Source organism: Mustela putorius, unplaced genomic scaffold (genome assembly GCF_011764305.1).
Source record: "Mustela putorius furo isolate JIRA1106 unplaced genomic scaffold, ASM1176430v1.1 tig00000738_pilon_pilon_pilon, whole genome shotgun sequence".
Lineage (NCBI taxonomy): Eukaryota > Metazoa > Chordata > Mammalia > Carnivora > Mustelidae > Mustela > Mustela putorius.
This window is the reverse complement of record NW_025421463.1, coordinates 2,167,669-2,184,478: the sequence shown is the minus strand read 5'-3', so window position 1 is coordinate 2,184,478 and position 16,810 is coordinate 2,167,669. Positions and strand designations below refer to the sequence as shown.

At 48.5% G+C, this 16,810-nt stretch overlaps 1 protein-coding gene across 8 annotated transcripts in view; it reads right to left on the bottom strand.

Annotated features, from left to right (window-relative positions):
- The window catches only part of EFCAB6 (EF-hand calcium binding domain 6), a 218,989-nt gene extending 202,473 nt beyond the window's left edge, over window positions 1-16,516 (bottom strand). For 7 of the 8 annotated variants that reach the window (XM_004771166.3, XM_045083732.1, XM_045083734.1 and 4 more), the window contains exons 1-3: window positions 16,418-16,516; window positions 15,051-15,242; window positions 9,485-9,591 (exon numbers count right to left, since the gene is read on the bottom strand). In XM_004771166.3, the coding sequence (XP_004771223.2) occupies window positions 9,485-9,555 (71 nt within the window). In that variant the 5' untranslated portion in view covers window positions 9,556-9,591; window positions 15,051-15,242; window positions 16,418-16,516. Of the gene's footprint in view, window positions 1-9,484; window positions 9,592-15,050; window positions 15,243-16,417 lie in introns of those variants that run through there. The other variant, XM_045083739.1, reaches the window with a different exon arrangement.
- Window positions 16,517-16,810: the final 294 nt, after the last annotated feature.

Sequence of the window (16,810 nt, the reverse complement as noted above, 5' to 3'; positions counted from 1 at the left end):
AGCCCTATAGTCTCACCTATGGTTTACCTTGAGGCTCTGCACAAGCAGGAAGTGAAGCCAAAGAAAGAATTGTAAACTCCCTGGCAGAGGACTGAAGAAAGTGCCAGCACCCACCAACAGCCCCTCAGCAAAGCCTGGAAGATGACTGTTTGCAGCCATTTAAGGAAATCTCTGTCCAGCCATGAGCTTACCACTCAATTAACCAGTCAGACACTTCAGTGGTTGTCCACCATAAAATATACAGACTTCACAAAGTTAGTTTAGAAAGGTCAGTAAACAAAACCCAAAACATGAAAAGTGGAACGAATATGATTTGAAAAATTACCATGTTATTTAAAGTGTCTAGTTTCCAACAAAGAATTTCTGAGACTTGCAAAAAAAAAGGAGGGGGGGGAGAGAAAGAAAGAAAGGCCCATACATTCTTATCTTTAGGAACCATAAAAGCAAGAAAAGAGTGGGGTGAAATATCTAAAGTATAGAAAGAAAAAAAATGCACCAATCTAGAATTCTATATCCAACAAAATTTTCCTTCAAAAGTTAAAGACAAATAAATACTTCCTTAGACAAACAAAAACTGAGGAAATGTGACACCAGCAGGCCTGTTTTTTTTTAAAAAAAAATTTAAATTCTTCAGAAAGAAGGAAGAACTGGGGTGCCCAGTGGGTTAAACCTCTGCCTTCTGCTCAGGTCATGATTTCAGAGTGCTGGGATCGAGTTCCGCATTGGGCTCTCTGTTCAGCGGGGAGCCTGCTTCCCCCTCTCTCTCTGCCTGCCTCTCTGCCTACTTGTGATCTCTCTCTGTAAAATAAATAAATAAAATAAAATCTTAAAAAAAAAAAAGAAAGAAAAGGAAGAATGATATGTCAGAAATGCAAATTTACATAAAGAAAACTATTAGAGAAAGAATAAATAAGATAACATAAACACATGCACACCTGATAACAGAGACCCAATCTACATGAAGCAAAAAACAATAAAACTTATTGAGAAACAAACACTTGAGCAATAACATCTGAAGATGTCAAAGCCTACTCTTTAAAGTGGATAGAACAACTATTCAGAAAAACAAGGAAACAGAGGACCTGAACAACATCATAAACCAATTAGACTTAACCAGCACCCACCCAGCAATGGTAGAATATACATTCTTCTAAAGTGCGCATGGACTATTCTTTAGGATAAATCATGTGTTAAGACATAAAGTAAGTCCTGATAAGTTTTAAAATATTGAAATAATCAAAGTATGTTCTCTAGCCACACTAGAATGAAATTAGAAATCCATCACAGAAAGAAATTGAGTAATTCACAAACATATTGAAATTAAATAGCATACTCTTAACTAACCCAAAGGATCAAAGAGGGGGAAATCACAACTGAAATTAGCAAATACTTTTGGGTGGATAGAAACAAAGGCACACATGCCAAAAATTAGGGAATGTAGTGCTTGGAGGGGAATTTATAGCTGTAAATGCCTATAGTGTTTTTAAAAGGAAGAAAACCTCAAGGTAATAACTTAATCTCCTTCCCTAAGAAACTAGGAAAATAAGAGTAAACTAATCCCATATAAACAGAATAAAGGAAATAATAAAGATCAGAACAGAAATAAATCAAATTGAGAAAACCAACAAAATGAAAAGGTAGTTCTTTGAAAAGATCGGCAAACTGATACATTTTTACCTAGACTCTCCAATAAAAAAGTGAGAAAGACTCAATGTACGAAAATCAGTAATGAAAGAAAGAATATTACTACTGATCTCACAAAACAAAAGGGATAAGGGAATACTATGAACAATTACATGCCCACCAATCAGCTAGTCTACACCAACTAGAAAAATTCTTAGAAAGCTACAAGCTATTGAAACTGACTGAAGAAGAAACTGAAAATCTGAGTAGACCTACACCAAGTAAAGAGATTAAACTAGAAGTCAAAAACTTTCACAAAAAAAAAAAAAAAGCAAGCCCAGGACCAGATGGGCTCACTGGTTAAGTTCTACCAAACATTTAAAGAAGAATAAGTAAAAACCAACCAATCCTTCACAAACTCTTCCAAAAAAGAGTAAGAGGGAACACTTCCTAGCACATTCTATGAGGCCAGTATTACCAAATCCAGACAGGGACATCAGAAAAAAAGAAAGTTAAAGACCAATATTCCTTAGGAATATAGGAAAAATCTTCAACAGTATACTTGCAAATGGAATCCAACACCATGTAAAAAAATTAGATGTCATGGCCAGGTAAGATTATCCCAGGAACTCAAGGGTGGTTGAACATATAAAAACCAATCACTATAATACACCACATTAAGACAATCAAGAGAAAACATGACCATCTCGATAGATGTAGAACAAGCACTTCACAAAAACTTATACTGTTTCATGATAAACACATTCAATAATCTAGGAATAGGAGGGAACTTCCTTGACCCAACAAAAAGCACCAGTGAAAAAGCAATAGTCAGTATCACACGGAAGGGTAGAAGAACAAAAGCAGTGAGCCTTCCCCTTAAAATGAGGGGGAACAGGATGCCTGTTCTCACCACTTCATTCGACATTGTACTGAAGGTTCTAGCTGAGCAATTAGGTAAGAAAAGGAAATAAAAGGTATCCAGCTCTAGCTCTACAAGGAAGTTTTAGTGAAGAATTTTCTCCTAGTAGACTTCAGGGTTAAATGTAAGTGCGTAATTACTTAATATTCAAAAACAGATGGACGTGCATGGCACTATATCAGCATAAAGAATCAAACTAGCTCTAAAGCCCTAGATTTTAAGAATTTAAGTTTACAGAGTTCAAGAAATGAATCAGAATTTTTTCTTTAATGTGTAAGAAATACACACCAGCTGGTGCTCTGGTCTACCTCTCTTTGGGCAGTCCCTGATTGCCTGGCATGTTATTGGTCTAGACCTGTCTCATTTGTACAGGTCTCTGTGGGCAGGGACCATACCAGGGCTGAAGCCATGTGAGGTCAGCAGAGTCCCACATACATCTTCCTTCAACTGGATTAAGTTTAACTGAACCCTAGGATCACAGCACAGGTGAATTTCTAGAAGAACACGGCTTGGTATGTGTTCATATAGTCAAAATACATTTACTGAACTTCCTTCTAGAAGTCTGGGGGTCAATGAACGAAACTGGCAAAATCATGGGCTTTATGGGCCTTATATTCTAGTACTGGAGGACAAACAGTAATTAAGTAAATGACACCTGTGAACAAGTACTGTGAAGATAAATGGAGCTGGGGAAGAGAACAGATAACACTGAGCACAGATCAGAGACCAGGAAGGGGAAAATGCCATTAAGAGGACAAAGAAGCAAGAGGAAGCCAGACAGAGGACCCGAGTGGGCTCCTGTGACAATGAGTCTCTCTCTGAGGGTGATATGTGAAGCCTCTGGAGGGTTACACACGGAGAAGAGTTACGTGCAGGGTAATGATCTGCCTTTGCATTTGAAGGATTCCTCTGGCTATATATCAAGAATAGACTTAAAGGGGCAGGGGAGGAAAGAGGGGACCAAATGCACCGAAATTATGCGTGCAGGAGAAGATGGTGGCCTGGACCAAGATGGTTTCGGTGAAAGTGTTGGAAAAGTCAGACTGAAGGCAGGGTCAGTTGGATTTTCTTAAGGTTTGATCTGGCACGCAGGAGAAAGGTTGGAAGGAGTAGTCATTAACTGAGATGAGAGAGACCCAAGCAGGACAGGTGTGGAGGGGAAGATCAAGGGTTCCATTCTGCACGTGTTAAGTTGGAGACATCTGTTAACCTCCCCGGGGGATACTGAATAAGCAGTTGGGTATATGAGCCTTTGTTCCGGGGAAGAGACCAGCACTGAAGATGCAAGTGTGGGGACGGTCCGCATACAATGGATATAAGGCACGATGGGGTCAGCCCCCTGAGAAAGCAGGTGTAAAAAGACAAAACATGCCAGAGCCGAGCTTTGGGGGTACTCCAACCTTCAGAGTCCAGGGAGATGAGGAGGAACTAGCAAAAAACGAAAAAGAGCGGCCAGTGAGAACGGAGCAAATCAGGAGACTGGAGTGTCCCAGAAACCGAGTGAGGAACAGGTTTCAAGAGGGGGAGATGGTGTCAAACGCCACAGTGATCAGCAGGGAAGATAAGGACCAAGAATCATGTGGATTAAGCCCCATGGGTGGTACCTACAACCCCAAGACACGCCATACTGGGGGAACTGGGCAGTTGTGGGGGAGCCTAAGTGAGTCACAAGTAAACTCAGAGGGAAAGAAGCCCAGCTGTAAAGCAGAGAAACGACGTGGTGCCTGGGGTGGGCGGGAGGGTCAAGGAAGAATGTCTTTAAATCAGGAGAATGGGGGCTCCCGAGTGGATACTCCCAGTAGCGATTCTCTGTAGACAAAAAATAATAAAGCAGGACGGAAAGGAGAAGCTGCCAGTTCCATGGGTTCACCAGTGGAGACAGGATCTCATCTCCTGGATCAGCCTTTTTTAGGAGCACAGTTGGTCCGTGGCTCATGACAAAGGAGAAGGCAGAGGACACAGACACGGTGACAAGCAGGTAGGGTAGGGTGTTCCCTGGGGCTCGCGTCTGTTTCCTCCATGAAACAGGATGTCGGGCCATCAGCAGCGAGTGAGGACAGGAGAGGCGTCTAGGATTCGGGAGAGGACGAAGTGAGAAGCCATCCAGAAGAGAAGGCCGGGGAGGATGGGAGGAGGAGGAGGACCACCAGGAGGACCACCAGGAGGACCACATCTGAGCTCCGTGGGCAGGAACTCAAGGGCCAGGCCCCGGAGAGGCAGAGCCTTGGATGTAACTGGGGGCAGGGCTTTGGAAAAGTGAGTGGGATCCAGGAAGGGGCGAGCATGTGCTGGAAGAAGGGACACCACGTGCACATCTTGCTCTGAGTGGAGCCCCACAGGTGATGGGAAGTCCCAGTATCACCGGACAGGCCGGAGCAAGAGAAGAGACCAGAAACTCAGGCTCATGAAGAATTTCAAGAACAAAAAAAAAGACATTAATTCAATGAGCCCTTACTGGGGACTAACTCAGAGCCAGGGAATATGCTTCAGATTTAGGAAAACCCAGCACCAAAGCCTCTTCAGAGCCAAGCACGTACTGGGCTTCCCATGGTGCCGGTGACACCAGAGCCAGGTCCGGGAGGAGAGCTCGTCCCACGGGTCAAGTTCATCCAGTCACCATGACCAAGGTCTTCCTGTTGCTTTTGACACAACCCCTAACAAGCACCTTGCAGGACGTGGCTCTGGTTCCCCGAGCTGCGGGGCTGGTGAGGAACGCTCGTCCCCCAGCCTCACCCCTGCTCTGCAAGCCCGCGGGGACGCCCCGCTGTAACTGCATTCCTGGTTGCAGTGATTGCTGATGCAAATAACCACTTGCTTTATTTTATCCATAAATTCCCTTCCTAATAACAATAAGGCACGCCAGGGCTTTGGCCTCGTGCCTTATTACACCACCTGAGGAGTGAGATAATCACCCAGAAATGTACTGCCTGTTGTGCATTTTATTACTTGAATACAAAGCGGTTCAATTCAAGAAACACTTAGTTGAAGACAGCATAAAAAAAAAATAATCATATGAAAAGTAATTCTTCCTAATGCTACTGAGCACGCTGCAGGGAATAATCCTCTTCCAGCGGGAGGACGGTCTGGATGACCTGGTGGGTCTCCTCCAGTTCCAGACCGCCAGACCCAGGTAGGTCTGACAACACGAACAGACCTCAGCAGTCATGGGATGAAATCTTTCCAAGCAACTATCCTCGGGCGGCCCGCTCATTCTTCGGCAAACTCGGCAGGCCCCGTGCAGACGCAGGTGGAGGGAAAGAAGGAGAAGTATGAACCCCCTGACTTCTAGCAGCTCACCGTCTGAACTCGGACTTTTCGGAGAACGCCACATTTTTCAGGCACAGGTGAAGATATCCCCACTGCATGGACAAGGACTCTGAGGTAGCAGGTAGGAATGCAGGGACTTCCTGTCCTCGAGTGGCTGAGAACCTGAACTAAATCTCTCTCTCTCCGGGGTTCGGGAATTTTCCCAAGAGATGCCGTCCTCAGGTCACCTCAACGGGGAAAGAGCTAGTCCATCTGTAGATTCCTCAGGAAGATATAACATGGGTTTTTTTAAATTATTACTGATTTTTTATTTTGAAATGTATTTCCTTTGCACCTTTAAAAAAATAGTTTTGAAAGGCGGTTGAAGCAGACACACAGACACGTATGTAGTTTTAAAGAGTGGTTCTCAAAATGTGGTCCCTTGGGGCACCTGGGTGGCTCAGTGGGTTAAAGCCTCTGCCTTCGGCTCAGGTCATGATCCCAGGGTCCTGGGATCGAGCCCCATATCTGGCTCTCTGCTCAGCAGGGAGCCTGCTTCCTCCTCTCTCTCTGTCTGCCTCTCTGCCTACTTGTGATATCTGTCAAATAAACAAATAAAATCTTAAAAAAAAAAATGTGGTCCCTTAACCAGCAGTATCAGCATCTCCTAGAACCTTTCCAGAAATGCATTTTCTCAGATCCCACCCTGCCCAGCCAGTCAGAAACTCTGGGAGTGGTGGCCCGGCCATTTGTGCCTTAACAGGCTGAGGCCAGTGCTTAGGGGACCCTGAAGTTGATGTATGAGTCTACAGATTTAGAAGGAGGCTCTGTAAAGTCTCCTGCTCAATATCAAAATGAAGTAAAAGATCACAAATGTTAAACTGAAGTGATTCTAGTAGATTCGCCTAGCTATAACTGAGCAGCTATCTTGCCAACCCTCCGTTAAACATCAAACTTGTAGCGACCTTTCGGGTCAGATACCATTACCCATATTTTTAGAGGTGGGGGAATTAAACCGGAGAGGAAATAAAAGAAAAGAGATAAATAAAGAGCCAAATTCACTCATGAAGCCCAGACTTGAGCTCTGCTGATTTTAATGCTAGGCTTTTTGCCCAGTTGTGCCAGGGGTGTGTATGTGCGAGCACGTGCCCGCACGTGTGCATGCATGTGTGTGCGTGTACTTGCACAGATGCATGAGTGACTTGTGTGCCTTCTCACAAAAACAAATATATGAGAACAATGAAGTTTGCATATATTGATAGAATAATATGAAAACCCTGTCAGTATTCTAGAAGGGACACCTTGCGTTTGCCAGTCTAACACTTCTGCAACCTACTCAAAAGAACATGTAGAAAATTAAAAGCAAATCATCTCCATAATAATCTAATCATATATTAGGATTCCGGGGCTTGTGCCACCTCCCCAATCTCAGCCTCATATTCCCCTCAATATTCTAGACTCTGCTGGCAACCCCTCGTCTACTGTTCTAAACATAGGGATTATAAGAATGCAAGCTGATTTAGAAATATATTCCAAATGATAGGGTATCGTAAAAAACAATTTAGCCAGTCAACTGAATTCAATTTAGCAGAAAAATCTGTGGTTAAAAAGTGACCTGCCTCTAGGGCCTGCAGCCCCACGAGTCTGAGCCACAGACATCCTCCACCAAGGGCCCCCCACTCACGCTGTCCCCACAGCCCCACACGGCTCTCACCTTCCTCCCGGACCTCACTTTAACCAGTACCTTCTCCTGCAGCATAAATTGCAAGCCTAAGCCCCCAACACACACACGCTACAAGACAGACCCACACACACTCAGAAATCAAATTCGAAATTTAACACAAACCTCTCAACATTAATATGCTTTAACGTAGTATAAATAATGATTATAAATATATTGAAACAGAAAAACGTGTTTAGGACAATGTTAAGAGAGAAAGCTCTGTGGGGTAGACACTATGAACACAGTAATAAAGAAATGTGTTTTCCCGTGTGAACAGGGTCCACAACATGGGACGAAAATAGCTACGTGGTGTGGGGGAGGCAGCGATCTCTTTTATTTTAAATGCTCTTTGATAAACATCTCGTGGCATGTTGGAAAGAACATGCCTATGGGGCCCCCAGGCAGCCATGGCCTAGCTCAGCTCCTGCTTCCTCAGGCTCCCCTCTTGGCCTCTTACGGCCCAGGGCCTCTCTCCCCAGCGAACTCCTGTCACCCACAGACCCGGGTATGACCGTCACCTCCTCGGCGAGGTCTCCCCGATCACCCTGTCTGTGTGCTCCTGTGCGGCCTCTCATCACCGCTGGTCCTTCCCTGGCACCGCTCTCCCCACGGTTGGAAGCCACAGTCAAGTGTGGGGAATGACAACGCGGACTACAGGCTCCGTGACATAAAATGGGGCTTTTACGCCTCTGCGCCCCCAGCCCCAGAGTACCCGGAAGGTAACTGGAAATATTTCTCAAATTAATGCATGAAGGATGTTCTCAGCCCTGTCACGCAACAGCATTCTCCTCCCAACACACACACTCACACGCACACACGCACACTCGTCCCTCTACTTCTGGACCCGTTTAGGGTCATCTTCCTCCTTTCCTGCCTCCCAGGGCCCAAGTTTCAGCATCACCCCTGATTCCTCACTCTCAGCCCCCCCCACCCCCGAGAACCCGTGACCGTGGCCCAAAAGCTCTCAATCGACACCTAAGGCCCTTGTAATTGTCTTCCCCTGAGATGATTAGCGTCACGATACCAGGAGCTACATCCGATCACGGTGGTCCAAAAACTAAGGAAGGTCAAGTTTAACTGAACTGAGTGTTGTGGTTTTGGGATAACTTCTCTCAGTGGGAGCACAGATCCTGGAGGAAAAGCTTACACCATGTTGTTGGCGACGTGCTTTCCCAATCCCAGACACAAACACCTAATGTCAGGAAGTGTCACAGAAATTCGCTCTTACCTAATGACCATTCTCAGACACCCCCACGCCTAACACGATGGCAGACACGGCAACAGGCGACAACCAAGTTGTGTCAGAACTGACCGCACGTCGGCTGTCAGACAGCTGTTCCCATCTCAGAAACCGTTTCCCTGGCAGCCTTTTAAAATGTAGGAGCTGGAAACCATTACGCGCTCTCCTCCAGCTCCTGTGAGCAGACAAGGAGCGTTTAACACATCCTATTTATAGTGTAGACGCGGAGCAAGTCCTAGGATGCTGGCAAGGGAGAGTCGCGATGCTTTCCCCTCCGGAGTTCAGCGAAAGTTTTGACGCTGCTGCCACCTATCGGGCGAACGGAGCATATGCGGCCACGGACAAACCCGGCTTGCGGTCCCCCCGCAGGGGAGCCCGCTTCCATGGCCCCAGACTTGTTGAGTATCTGTCATCACGTAGAGCCCCGAATTAAGGACATTCAGCTTTAAGATGTATACGCTGATGCTTGTGAATACGATAAATGTGTAAGTTCCGAGACCATTTTGGCTCCCAAATCAGCATTTAGTATGCACCTTCTGCATGAATGACACAAACGGGGTGGGAGCGATCCCAGGATCATGATCAGCCTGTAAAGCACTTTCTCTCCAGGGAGGTCATACACCCAGCCCTGTAGGGCGCACTCGCCCCCTTTGACCCCACCAGTGGACACCGTACACTCCCTTCGGTCCCGCTGGTGGACACCGGCATTCAGGAGACAGAGGCAGCTCACCTGGCCTTGGTGCTGCAGGATTTTGTGCTGTTGACTGTGGCTTCATGCGTTTTGGTGCTACTTCGTTTCATTTCCTTCAAAATTAATGACTTCTGAATTTGTGGATTCTGAAAAATAAGAGAGCAATGAGTGAGCACAGATTGGCAGGCAGATTTTCTTATTTACCTTAGCAGGCTGCAAGAATGGAGCCCGCGGCTCTGCAGAATAATCAACGGGTTTTGCAAGCTCCTGCAGAATTTCGTCAAACGCCTGAGGCAGGGGCGCCCGGGGGGCTCAGTGAAGCGGCTGCCTTCAGCTCAGGTCAGGATCTCAGGGTCCTGGGATCGAGCCCCGCATCAGGCTCCCTACTGAGCAGGAAGGAGAGAGAAGATGGTTCTCCCCTCCCTCTGCTGCTCTCCCTGCGAGCGCTCTCTCTGTCAAATAAATAAAATCTTAAAACAAAACCTCAGGCAGGTCCTCTACATGAATTCATACTAAATTGTAGGTTTCCCAGGGGAGTGAACTTACGTCAGCACAGTATGAACACCACTCATCTGCCCATATCACACACACACAAATACACAATATCACACATGTAAGCCTACTGTGGTCCCCCTCTAGTTTCCTCACATCAGCCAGAATAATTACTTTAAAATACTGATGTCCTCATGTTACTTCCTTGCTTTAAAAACTCCAACTGCTTCCTATTGCCCTGAGAATTAAAACCAAAGTCATTTACGGTTGCCGCGAGCCTGTGCAGGACTCCGTGCTCCTCCTGCTGTCTTCCTCTCCCAGTTCCCTGAGCCTCAGCCACAGTGACCCTTGGCCGTCCCTCTGATGTGGCCTTCCTACGTGGAAGCTCTGTTTTTGAGTGCGGTAGCACCCCCCGCCCCAACACCCTGTCCCCAGACCACTGATCCTTCTCTCGGGCCTGCCTAATGCGCTCCTCCCTGCAAAGATCACTGGTTCTCATCAGAGCCACCAGAGCGCTTGTTAGGAACAGAGCGCTGGGCTCCAGCTCCAGATCCCAATCCTAGATCTAGATCATGGGGATGGTGGGGGCCTGGGAACATGCCTCGCTGGAAAGTTCCCAGGAGCTGCTGCTGCTGCCCCCCAAAACCAATGCTTCAGACGTCAGTACAAATGACACTTCCGCAGGGAGCCTCCTTCGGCGCCCCCCCCACTAACCATGTCCCCATTACACACTTCCACAGCGACCTCTGCTCTCCTTCGTAGCCCTCAGCCTAGTTTGGAATGACTTACCTATCCGCATGAGTATTCGGTTAATGCCTGTCTCTGTAAAGAGGGCTGTAAAGCAAGGGCCAAGTGAATTCACATCATCTGTATACCTCCGGATCCTGGGCCAGGAACTAGCGGCCAAGGGTGCTTAAACTCACTGAGTGAATGAATGAAATTGCTTCTGCTCCTAAACCTTGGTAAGTCAAGGCAGAAATCTCTGCCTTTAACTGTGGCCTCCAGCTCTCTTTCTGAGCAGCTGGCAAGAGCTGTCGATTTACTTGTAAAACACTCTTCGATCTACTATTCCCTGCCTCTCCCCACCACTAACATCATGGCTGCATTCGCCCTCACTCCTGTGGGTTACAGGAACAGCCCTGCACATGTGTCCCAGGCCCCCCTTCTCCCTCTAACCCATGCTCCCCGTTGCCATGATCGGTCTTTCTCACGCACACAGAGAGTTGTGTTCTTCCCTGCCTTAAAAACATGCCATGCGGAACTATATATGTGTTAGAATCTCCCAGAATGACGTGCCGAGAAGAAAATGAGTGCATGTCCCACTAGTGAGACCTGAATCCAGTCCGTGCTTTAGTCCCTAGTGCTGTCCTGATTCCCATGGCTGTGCTATGGTTCTTCTGTACGATGTTATCCGGGGTGGGTAGGGGGAAGACTGGGGGCACAGAGGAACTTTCTGTACTGATCCTGCAACATTTTTAAAAAGAGTTAAAAATGTTTTAAGCTTAAAAGAGGAAAAAAATGCAAGACTTCTCCAAAGCATCCAGACTGAAGTCAAACCCCTGATTGTGGGGGAAAAGATCCTTCATTCCCATCACGAGTAACCGGCCCTAAGTGACCACAAGGTACCAGCGCTCCATGTAGCCTATATTTTCACACAGACCTCCGCAGAGGCCCTGTCCTTCCCCACCCAAGCTCGGGCTCATGCTTTTGCCACAATTTCCTTCCACCCCTCTGGCCTGCCCCCTGCAGCTCACCCTTCAAGACGGAGGGCGCTGTCCCTCCTGCTTCCTTCCTATCTTCTTTAACTGAAACTAATTGAGCTTTTACAGAGAATCTGGTCTCATGGTTTTGTTTTGCCGGGTGTTTTATTTAATGAAGAAAAGGACGAAAAGGTCTAAGGTACTGTAATTCCATTCCTTTGCTAGCCCTACTACTCTGTGCGCTCTGATTCTCTGCTTCCAGAATTTTCTATTGGCCGTTTAACCATGGCCCCTGCTGGTCGGTGAGCCCTCCAGTGGAGGAATGGGCTGATCTCACCGCTTCACACTCAACACACTGAGCTTTGTTCTCGATGGACCACAGCAGACAACACCTAGTATGGTGAGGGCAAGAAGGCTGGGCTAATCTTACCCTTGGTTCCAGAAGCTGAGTCGTGCCCTGGGCAGGAGCACAGCACTCGGACGTGTAGGTCATCTCTGGCTTCACGCCACCCACAGTTTAGGCTCTCCAAATAAAGAGAACTCTGAGACACTCATCAATGACATTAGAGGCGTCTGGCTGGCTCTGGGGGTGGAGCGTGTGCCTCTTGATCTCGGGGTTGTAGGTTCGAGCCCCACATTTGGTGTAGAGATTACCTCAAAATAGAACCTTAACCAAAAAATTACTTCAGAACTTGGTGAGGTAGAAATTAAGAAGGCTCATAAAACCAATGCCCCCACCAAAAGCACCAAGTCACAGACCCCATCACATACACTTCTCAGCCACAGGCAACCAAAATTGGAGGGCTATTTCCCTGCTACATTTGTTTATTTGCCAGAGAAGTATTAATGTCCAGTTTTTAACAGATGCTATTTATAACAGAATCATAACAAAAGTGCCATCCATCTGCCTTGGCATCCAGAGAAAACATAATTCAACACGAGAGTAAGAAATGTGTGCAGCCAAACAGAAATGGCATCAGAAGCAAAAATTGTTGGAACTAGTATCACGGGGTGGGGGCGGGGGAAGAGATTGTCACTTGGAAAAAGTTGCAAGCAACAAAAAGATTTTGGCAGTTAAATCTGAATACTTGAGAAAAATCTTTCTCCTTCTCTAATCTGTTATCATATGGATGTTTTATCATATTTTGGGACATATACCCCAGAAAGTTCTCTTTTTATCCTTCCATACACCCCGTCAGTCATTTCTGGAGCATCTACACTTCTGGACAATGGGAAAAAAACAGAGAGCCTAGAGCCAGTCTAATTGGTTCCACCACCTACCGTCCAACTCACAAGTTAATTAACCTCTTCCTGACCTGGTTTCCTTATCTTCAACATGGAAACAACGTCTCTCGTTGAAGGAGATATTCTTAACCTGGAATCTAGGGACACGGTCCACGTGTGTGCTTTCGCAGACCTTCAAACCCTCGGAGATTAAATGCAAAGGTGTTGTGGAATGAACTTTCTAGAGAGAGGACATATTGCTTTCCCCAGCTTCTCAAAGGGCCAGGGAACCAAAAATCGTTCAGCGCCACGCTGTCCACGCTGCGGGAGGGTCATGGATAACCTTACCCAAAGCAGCGGACACAGAGCGGGTCGTACTCATGATTTGGTAACTGCCATCATTTTCTAAGTCCTGGGAAGGTACAGAACACACACGAGAGGCGCAGAAGCAGGTGGGCAGCCACAGTGTAAGTGGTGAGCATCCTTTCAGGGTTTTATAAAAACCATAAGGGAAGGCAAACCAAAGTCAGTCCAGGAAAAAACCCAGCCATAGAAAGTGACAGGGCGGAGGCAAGAAAAGTATCAGGACAGTGACATGACCATCACTGCAGTGGCACACGGCAGGTGCTCAGTGAACAACTGTTGAGTAAGTGAGCAAACAAATGACTGAAACGGACCCAGGGGACAGGACACCAGCATTTACAAAGCCCCGGGGGCGGGGGGTAGAGATAAAACTGAGAAGGTGTTACTGAAAACAGTTTCCATCCACAGTCCTTTCAGTAGTCCACATTCTCTCCCTAACCGCTGAGAAGCCGGAGCCTACTCCTCAGTCCTTGTAGTAACCAAGCCCTGCCCAGCCTTTGTGATAAAGACCTACATGTTACAAAAGCTTTAGTTTTCCAGATGAATTAAAATGCTTTATTTGCCGGGGACACCTGGGTGGTTCACTCAGGTGAACCACCTGAGTGGTGTCTGACTCTTGATTTAGGTTCAGGTCATGATCTCAGGGGCGTGAGATCAAGCCTCACACTGGGCTCTGTGCTCACCGCAGAGTCTGCTTGTCCCTCTCCGTCCCCTCGCTTGCTCTCCCTCTCTCTCAAATAAATAAAGAAAATCTTTTTTAAAAAATGTTTTATTTGCCTGAACAAAATAAATTCAACTCCCCCGCGACCATTTTCTTTTTTCTTGAGTTAACAAGAAGCTCACAACTAAGTCTGCACCCTAACTGTGTTAACCATTACGGACAGTCAGAATACTTTCTCCCCCACCCCCGCCGCCATGATGTTACTTTCCTGTTCTACTTGTAGTCTCTGCGATCCTGGTGAACATGTGTTTATTTTACCATATTATACGTATTATTGGGCGTCATCTCCAAGCCTCAGGGGACTTAGGGAGCAGATAAATATCTGAGTGTGAGAAGCATGAGTCAAGAACACAGAGGTCCTGCCATCAGGCAACCCGGGGTACAAGGCACACTCTACCATTTCTCAGCTTGGAAGGCCCTTAACTTCCCTGAGTCCCTTTTCCTTCAACTACCAAATGGGAACTGTTCCTTTTTGGAAACGGGTAGTGAGGACTAAACTTAAAAAAGGATGCGAGGCCCTGGGCGGTGCCTGGAACACAGTAAGTGCTCGGTAAGTACTAGCCAGGAGTCGCAGTGGTCACCGTAGGGCTAGAAGCAGAAGCAGAAGTCATAAAACTACAGATAAATAGGTATAGAGAAGAAAAACAACCAGAGCACCCAAAACAACGTCAACCAGGAAAGAGACAGTAAAAGGTCAAAACCAAGAGGCAAAGGGTAGAAACCAAAGCTCTTTGGGGCTAGAAACAACATATTCATGGGCTCTCTCTGTTTACAGGCTTTTCTCAAACACGTCTCTTTCCTTTGAAGCTCCTCTTCCAAATGGTGTAGCATTTCGATGAAGGTGTATTAATATTTAAGAGTTACAAGAATCCAATCTCCATGATGGTGCAGGCCTATACCTAAATATGGTTGGCAAAAAGGTCAGCTCACTCGCGGTATCTGAAGGGAGGGAGGCAGCGTTAGCATCTTGGGCCTCTCGCACTTCCTCACGCGCCTCGTACGGCACATTGGACCATCCTGGCAGGCGAAGGAGCCATCCAGGAAGACCTTCGGGGGCGCACACCGACTGCTGACCTCCAGCATTCGATACAACCTCAATACACACCTGCGAAGAAGCTGTATCACAGCGGCTGTCCTGTCAACAGCCAGTGGCCTCCCAGTGGCTTCCTGCGCCGGGCAGGCACCAGCCCCCTGAACATCGTCCTGGAGCTGGTTCCGTGTCCATGTGCCGGTCAGCTGCAGGAGTCACAGCGTGGGCGCTGGAGAGATCTCCGTGCATGGGGGATCAGGTGGGCGCCTGTGAAAGGGCAGGAAAGGGCCAAAGTTGGAGAGCAAACTGCAAGTCTCGAGTAAGCGCCTCCCTTGAGCCAAGCAGCCCACGGAAGGTGGAGGGAAAGGGAGAGCACACGTCACCAAAAGAGCCCACGTGCCCTCAGGAAGCTTGCAGCAGGGTGGAGTGGGAAGGAAATGCTCCCAGATAATCCAAGGGGCCAAGCCTGTTCCGCTTCTGAATGACCCCCCCCCCCCCCCCCCCCGCCCCGAGCCAGTCAATCTTTATGGAATGGAAGGCAATGGATAAAGGACAGAGTTGGAGGGACCACGGTGTGTGAGTCAAGTTCATTCACAGCATTTCTGAGAGTCCACCCATTTAGGGGCACACAGGACTCAAGAAGCGTTATTAAACCGCGCTTTTCGAGCAAGAGTCCTTTTCACAGGGACAAGGCGGTCTGAGGGGCAGCGACTTTTAGGGGCGGAGGAAAGGACAGAAGGTCGAGGGGAGGCCAGGGGGGCCTCGGCCCGCGACGGTAAGGATGCTCTGGGCAACAGGGCGTTTCACAAAGCGCTTTCCAGACGAAATTTCTGAGGGAGGCAAGGATAACTGGGTGTGGTCTGAGGACAAAGAATGTTCTAGAAAGGCCAGAGATTCTTGGCAGGGGACACAAACGCCGGGCTTGAACTCCGGTTCTGCGGCTCCCTGGCTGGGTGAGTGTGCACAACCCCCTTCACGCCGCAGGCTTCAGCTCCGCGTCTACAAGCGGGAGGCAATGGTCCTCGAGGTGGCTGTGGCGACCCGTGAAACGAAGGGCACGGAACAGTCTGGAAACTGGAGTGAGCGAAGGCATTGCCACAGATTTCCCGTGCGACCTCCACAGAGGCGGGGAGGAAGAGGTCGCCACCTCCCACGTCGTGGTCGGCCTTCCCCAAATATGACGTCAGCCCACGGCACGGGGACCGCACCCCGGACCGCGGTAGCGCCGGAGCCTGCGACGCCGGCTGACACACGTGCGGCCCCGGTGAGCGAGTCACCAGCCCACTGGCACGTTTGAGGGCAGGAGGCTCCGCGTGCCCGGGTGAGCGGTGAGCCGCAGCCTTCTCCGCCCGGGCTGTGGGACCCTCAGAGCCGCCCGCCCCGACCCTCCTCTTGCCCTCGGTTAGCGCGCGGGTCGGGACTCCGAGGCCGCACCGCCTTACCCGAGCCCCCTTGTCGCTTCTCCACCTCGCGGAGCCACCGCAGAGCGCGCGGACCCGAGGCCGCGCGTCCACAGAAGCCCAGCCCACTCGCCGCCTCTAGGACGCTGTTGCCCGAGCAACGATGACACGCGCTGACTGGAGGAGGGGTCTGCGCACCCGGCAAGAAGCGAGGCCCCGATTGGCTAAATCGGTAAGTGAGAGGCGTGACCAGGTCGGACCGGTGCTCCGCCCCCGCGGGAGGAATTTCCGCCGGAAGCCTGCGCCCAGGGCGCGGGAACCGGCGGAGTGCTCTGGCGAGGGCGTCGTGATAGTGGGTTTCTGTGACGTGGCCTTCGAGCTAGGGGGCGGTCGGATTGGTCCCTTGGAACCGCATCGAAGCGCGTGGGTGTGAGA